This window comes from Amaranthus tricolor, chromosome 11 (genome assembly GCF_026212465.1).
Source record: "Amaranthus tricolor cultivar Red isolate AtriRed21 chromosome 11, ASM2621246v1, whole genome shotgun sequence".
In the NCBI taxonomy this organism is placed as follows: domain Eukaryota; kingdom Viridiplantae; phylum Streptophyta; class Magnoliopsida; order Caryophyllales; family Amaranthaceae; genus Amaranthus; species Amaranthus tricolor.
Window position 1 is genome coordinate 21,462,411 of NC_080057.1, and position 6,997 is coordinate 21,469,407.

Here is a 6,997-nt window from a genome sequence, read left to right on the forward strand (position 1 = left end):
TATGTTATAACCACAATTGCTTTTATTAATTTCCCTCAAACAATAGACACTGTTGTCTTCTTCAACATCACTATGTATACCATTGATGAAGCTTAATTTAAAAAAAAATCAGAATATTGTAAATCCAACTAATATATAACACAATCAACCCAAAAAATAATGAAATGAAAGCCTTAAAAACGAAGATGATGAAGTATAAATACATTACTTTGATGGTTTTACAAATGTTGAAGAAGATAAAAAGAGAATAAACAACAATGGAGTTTGAGAGAGGAAGATGGAGGTTGAAAATCACAAATGGAGTTTGAGAGAGCAAGATGAGTAGTTTTGTCGGAAAAGAGAAAAAGAAAAACTGAAAATGAAAGTTAAAAAACATTGTTTAAAAAGTTTAGTTATTTTTTTTTAAAATTTAAATATGGGTTGGCCCAAACTTTGAAACGTCTTTTGTAAAGACGATCTCAAATAAGAATTTGTGTTGACTCTATGCTCAAATATTATACTCGTTAATCTTATTGTCAATATGATAAATATGATCAAAAAATTGTAAAATTCTAGTACTTTCCAACCCCTTCACACAAAATTCGTTTTGTGATGTTAATACGAAAATTTTATAGAGAAATATTTATAGGCCGAGTCTCTCACTGGCATCAACCTCCTTACCGAATAATAAGGTAAAATCTGTCATCTTCCAATCCAAATCGAATCTTAATCATAACTTCTATAAGCGAGAGATATTGAATATGATGATGATTTATTCGGGGATTAGGAAAATATGCTTTTTGGCCTCTCCTTCTCCCTCAAAATTCAAAAATTTTACCCTTTGCAACAACATTCTTCTAGTTCTCCGATGGCCATTTTTAAATACTTTATTTTTAACTTTACTTTTATTTTATATAAATATACATATCCTCATATAAAGCAAGCCTTAAAAATTAAACAATTGGACTAGTGTTTATTAAACAAATGAAAGATGGTATTGTCCAAAATAAAAGTTGTTAGTGAATGGTGGTGATTGGTGATAAAACTAATTTATACCTAATCTTTAATTTATTTAATTAAACTAAATAAAGAGTATAAATTGAGACAGGGATGGCCCAATAGTTTTAATTAGCAGAAGACATGGTCCAATGCTTCGTTCTTTTGAATTTACTTTTAAAAACTCTCAAACTTCTCACCGTGAGACGAGTCTATACAAAAGACTAATTAGTAAAAAAAAACATAAAAAAAAAATAAAATTTGAATTCACATTTGTATAGAAAATATTCTTTAAATAGTTTATTAAAGTCATTTCACGATAAGACAATCTTAATAAAAAAAATTAGTGTACTTTTAATTTTTAAAAATTAATACTACAAGTTACCTGGTGATAAGGTAAAGGTATCTTCAAATTTTTTAGGGTCTAAAATTATTTTCTTAAGTTTAAGGCCGATATAACCTAAATTAATTTTATTAGACTATAATTTATAATTATTGTAACATAATGAATGTTTTGGTTAGTACATTGTGTTTTTAATCAAAAAGCTCATTTGTGTGTTATTGTGGTACTAACCTTAGAAGTAAGACCTCTATTAAAAATAAAAATAGTGAAGTATAATGTATGATTATATTTGATAAATAACATATAGCGGAAGTAAAAACAGATTAGGGTTTAAAGTATTTCAGTTCAATTGATATAATGGCTGGGTTACACTATATATACAATGTTGGTGATAGATTAAAAAGGAAACAAGAATAATCAGCTGATCCTACGCCTAATAATATACATGTTGCCTAAGATACGAGATATGCAAATATACTGTTATTATTTCCTACACTCCCCCTCAAATTAGGTCATGGGGTCTCCAATGCCTAACTTGCACAATGCATCCTCAAAGGCTTCAGCTGTGACCGCTTTCGTAAGGATATCAGCTAGTTGATCCTTGGACCGTACAAAAGGAAGACTAATGATCTGATTCTCGAGCTTCTCTTTGATAAAGTATCTGTCGACCTCTACATGTTTTGTTCAATCAAGCTGAACTGGATTATTAGATATGCTAATAGATGCCTGGTTATCACATATAAGTCTCCAAGCCCCTTTAGGTGGAAAACTCAACTCACACAGAAGTTTCCTGAGCTATAAGACTTCTTTTACCCCTTTTTGCAATCCCTTTAAATTCTGCTTCAGCATTTGATAAGGCAACCACATTCTACTTCTTGCTTCTCTACGTAACTAAGTTTCCTCCAATCAGAGTAAAGTACTCGGATGTAGATTTCCTGCTATCTCGATCACCAGCCCAGCTAGCATCAGTGTAGGCCATAAGGTTAAGATGACCATTATTCTTGAAGAACACACCTCGATTACTTGTTCCTTTTAGGTAGCTGAGAATTCTCATAACTGCTTGCATATGTTGAACCTGTGGAAGATGCATGAATCTGCTAACAACCCCAACTGCATATGAGATGTCAGGTCTCGTGTGAGACAAATATATGAGTTTCCCCACAAGTTTCTGATACTGTTCTCTATCTGCCATCTCCCCATTTTGCTAAGTTCGTAATCCATGGTGGACTATAATTAGATTTTTAGCTGGTTTACAGTCAACCATGCCAATTTCATTTAAGAGATCAAGGATATATTTTTTCTGATTAATGAAGATCTCCTTCTTTGACCTTAAGACTTCAATGCTAGAAAGTACTTTAAGTTTCCTAGGTCCTTCATCTCAAATTTTAGAAACAGTTTTCTCTTGAGTTCACCAATCTCTAGTTCGTCGTTTCCAGTGATGACCATGTCATCAACGTATATAATGAGACAAGTAATCTGGTTTCCTCTCCCTTTTAAGGAACAAGGTGTAATCTGAGTTGCTTTGCTTGCATCCAAACTTCTTCATTGTTGTTGTAAATCTTCCGAACCAGGCTCTAAGGGATTGCTTCAAACCATACAAAGCCTTTCTGAGTCTACACCCTTTTCATGGTCCATAGTCATCTGCAAACCCCAGTGGTGCTCTCATAAAGACCTCTTCTTCAATTTCAGCGTGGAGAAAGGCATTCTTCACATCAAACTGGTATAAAAGCCATTCCTTATTTGCAGCTACTGAGAATAGAACTCTGATAATATCAATTTTTGCAACTGGAGAGAAAGTTGCTGAATAATCTCGTATGTCTGTGTGTACCCTTTCACAACAAGTCGAGCTTTGTTCCTTTCGATTGTTCTATCAACATGGCACTTGATTGAGAACACCCACTTGCAACCTACTGTTTTCTTGCCTTCAAGTAATACACATTTCTCCCAAGTGTTATTCTTGTTAAGAGCTGCAATTTCATCTTCCATAGCTTTCCGCCCTTTTGAATTCTGGAGAGCTTCATCTAGGGCTGAACATGGTTTGGTCTAAACCGTAAACCAAACCGGACCAAATCGTAATTTAAATATTTGGTCTGGTCTATGGTCTAAATGGTCTGGTCCGGTTTTTTTTTTTTTAAAAAACGGTTTACGGTCCGGTCCTGGTTTTAAAATTTTCACACCAAACCGGACCGGAAAACCGTAATTAATTCCGGTCTGGTGAAAACCGTAAACCGTAGACCGGAACCCGTAATTTCCATTTTATTTTTAATTTTAAATGTTACTATTAATCTATAATAACATTATGAATCATAATGTTCTGAATCTGATTTAGGATAGTAGTATGAACTCTCAAAAAAATCACAGTCTAGAGTAGTATACAATTTGTTATGAAGAGGATCGAAGCACCGATAGCCCTTTTGAGTGACCCCATACCCAAGGAAAACACATTCAACTACACAGGGTTCAAGTTTGTGACGGGTATGAGGAGAGAGATGAACATACACAATGCAGCCAAAGACACAAGGTGTTAGGGAATGAGAAGGTGGAATGGTTGCGTAGCAGCGAAGTGTTTCGAGAGGTGTTTTAAATTGGAGAATTTTGGTAGGAAAAATAATGGTGAGGTAGGAAGCAGTGGAAATGACCTCAGGCCAGAAATGAGCTGGGGTTTTGGCTTCAAACATCAGGGCTCGGGTGATCTCAAGGAGGGTACGATTTTTTCGTTCGGCAACCCCATTTTGTTGTGGGGTGTATGGGCAGGAAGTTTGGTGGATAAGGCCATGGGTCGAAATAAAATCATGCATTTTTTGGTTCATGTATTCCCTCCCATTATCTGATCGAAGAATTTTTAGTTGTGTTTGAAATTGCGTCCCAAGCATATTATAGAATTTAACAAAGACATCAAAAACTTTAGTTTTGTGTTTAAGAAAATATACCCAGCACATACGAGTACAAGCATCCTGCACAATACAATCAGTAGATGTCATAAGAACAGTACAGTCAAGCTCCTTAGTCAATTGACTAATAGACAACAGTTTGTGAGACAAGTTAGGTATCAAAAGACAATTTTTTAAATGTATTGGTGATGAAATATTAACGGGCCCAGCTTGATGAACGTCCATACACTTTCCATTGGCTGTTTATATATGGGTTCGATTTTAGCGATCACGAGGGTCAAAAGTCATAGTGTTAGTGGCCCTGCAATCAAATATCCACTTAGATGAGATAGGTTTACATAGAAGTCCAAGGCCATTTGGAATTGTGTTTGAGCTTGGGGTTATATTTGGGCCACGGTTTTGGGAAGGCCACTTATGGTGGGGATTTTTGTGGGTTTATTTGTGGGTTTAATTTGGGGTTTATTAGGGTTAATGAAGGAAGTGTGGGTATAAATACCCATAAGAAGAAAGTGTCCCAACTCCCCCATCCCCTTTGTTTTTCTCTCTTCCGTCTTTTCCTCTACTGTTTCTCTTCCCTCCATTTTTGTTTCACTTGTGTTGTGGGTTGTGTCGATTGATGGTGCCTCGGTGGTGGAAATGCCGGTGACAACATGGGCCTTGCCATCGGTTCTTGACTGAGCCTTGGTGGCGGCCTTCCTCTGCCGGTGTTCTTCCCACCACTCCGGGAACCCTATGAGTTTAAAACAGCCCTCCTGTGCCGTGTTCCACCGCAGTAGCTACATATCAGGTGAGTTTTGTCTTTGAAACCCCCCCGGAATGAGGAGTTATCTGACCGATGTTTGACCGCCAACCCACTTCCGATTTTTGAGGGACTCGATCCTAGTGATGAAACGTGGGTCATGATCCCACGCCTAGCGATTTCTCTCCGGATAGTGGCATAGGCTACTTGTAGACTTGGCAATGGTTCTTGATTAAGTAAGTCACGACGTTCCTTGTCGAACATATCATTGATTCCGACCAAGAACTGGAATAGCCTTTGTTTTTGAATAAAGGTGTTAAATGTGGTTATATCATCTGCACACTTCATTGGGTTGGGCATTCAACGGTCGATCTCCTTCCATGTAGTGGTCAGATTCCCAAAATATGCCTTTATGGACTCATTATTCTGATTAAGTGAACTTGCTTTGGAACTCAGATCAAAGATCTGTAGTTCATCACGGCCACTGCTTAAAAGTGTTGAGATCCCATTCCATAAATCCCATGTCGTCGTATAGTTAAGAAACTGGCTTATGAGATCTGATTCAATATTTGAAATAATCCAAGAAAAGACCATTGAGTCTTGTTGCTTCCATTTCTAATATGTCGGATCAGTGGGTCGAGGAGGGGCGGCGATAATATGGTTGAGCCGTCCCGTCCTATCCCTTCTCTATTGCGATTTGCATTAATCTACATCATTTTGTGTAGTTTTGATAATTTAGTTTCTCAGCAACTTTGAGTTCTGAGGTTGATTGTTCAATGTTCGAATTGATTTTTTGCATTTTCTAAAATAACTGGAACATTTGTTCCATTTGTTCCATGTTCATCAGTTGTTGGTTTGTGTTGGGTTTCTGTTCTGGTTAAGTCATTTTGTGGGTTTTGTTTGATAAATGATGATGGCCAAAAAAGTGTTGCCGGTTCTGAAAAACACCTTATGGCTCTGATACCATGATAAATAACATAAAGCGAAGTAAAAATAGATTAGGGTTTAAAGTATTTCGGTTCAATTTATATAATGGCTAGGTTACATTATATATACAATGTTGGTGATAGATAATCAGCTGATCCTACGCCGAATAATATACATGTTGCCTAAGATACGAGATATGCAAATATATTGTTATTATTTCCTACAATATTCGATATTCAAACAATATAATTTTTGGTCGTTCATTATTAAATGTTTGATATGAGCGAGACTTATGTGAATTGTAATGTGTTGCTAAAAGATAAATAAAATACAACGAATAAAAATACATAGAATGAAAAGGAACAATAACTACTGTAGCAAATTGTTAACACGAGTATATGCATGGCGGTTGATTATCAAGGACAAAGCGGGCTATCACTTAAGGCCCCAAATTTTTTAGGGCTCAAAATACTTATTTTTATGTATACAAGTGATATTAATTTGAATTGAATTTAGACATAACTTATAGTTTTTGATAAATAATATGAATTATCAGTTTTTTATAAAGTAGTTTAAATATTAACAATAAAAAAACAAAATGTGTATTATATTATTCGTTACGTCTTTAATTTTTAAAAGTCTTTTTTATCTTTTGATCTTAGACCCAAAAATAAACGTAACAACCTTGTATATGATGGTACCTCCTCAATAAAGTCTCAAAGTTAACTCATAGTGTTAACACATGTACATGTAGCAAATTGTTATCGTCTTTGTCCAAAAAGTAGTCTCAAGTATCATTGGGATAAAAAAAATAAAGAAAAACGAGAAAAATGATAAAAAAAAAAATATTTTTTATAGAAGTAGAATAATTATATGGATGAGTTGAAGAATAAGTTAAATGTTTGGACGAGAATTAAAGAACGAGTGTGGCCTATAAATCATGACAAAAAAAATATAAAGCAAATTAAAATGAACAAGCTAAAGAAAATACTAGGACCTTTTTTTTTTTTTTGTTTTTTGGAAAAGAGGGAGTATAACAAATACATACTAAATGCTCGTAATACTTTTTATAACATATAATAAGTTGATTAATTTTTCTAACAAGTTTTTAATTTCTAGGAA

The 6,997-nt window shown here is 34.8% G+C and overlaps 1 protein-coding gene across 1 annotated transcript; it reads right to left on the bottom strand.

The window, feature by feature from the left end:
- Positions 1-3,615: 3,615 nt before the first annotated feature.
- Positions 3,616-5,296, bottom strand: LOC130826662 (uncharacterized). The gene is made up of 3 exons (XM_057692231.1): positions 5,054-5,296; positions 4,706-4,961; positions 3,616-4,448 (listed from the first exon to the last, which is right to left on the bottom strand). Exons 1-3 carry the CDS (start codon positions 5,294-5,296, stop codon positions 3,616-3,618), a joined length of 1,332 nt encoding a protein of 443 aa, XP_057548214.1.
- Between the last annotated feature and the right edge of the window lie 1,701 nt (positions 5,297-6,997).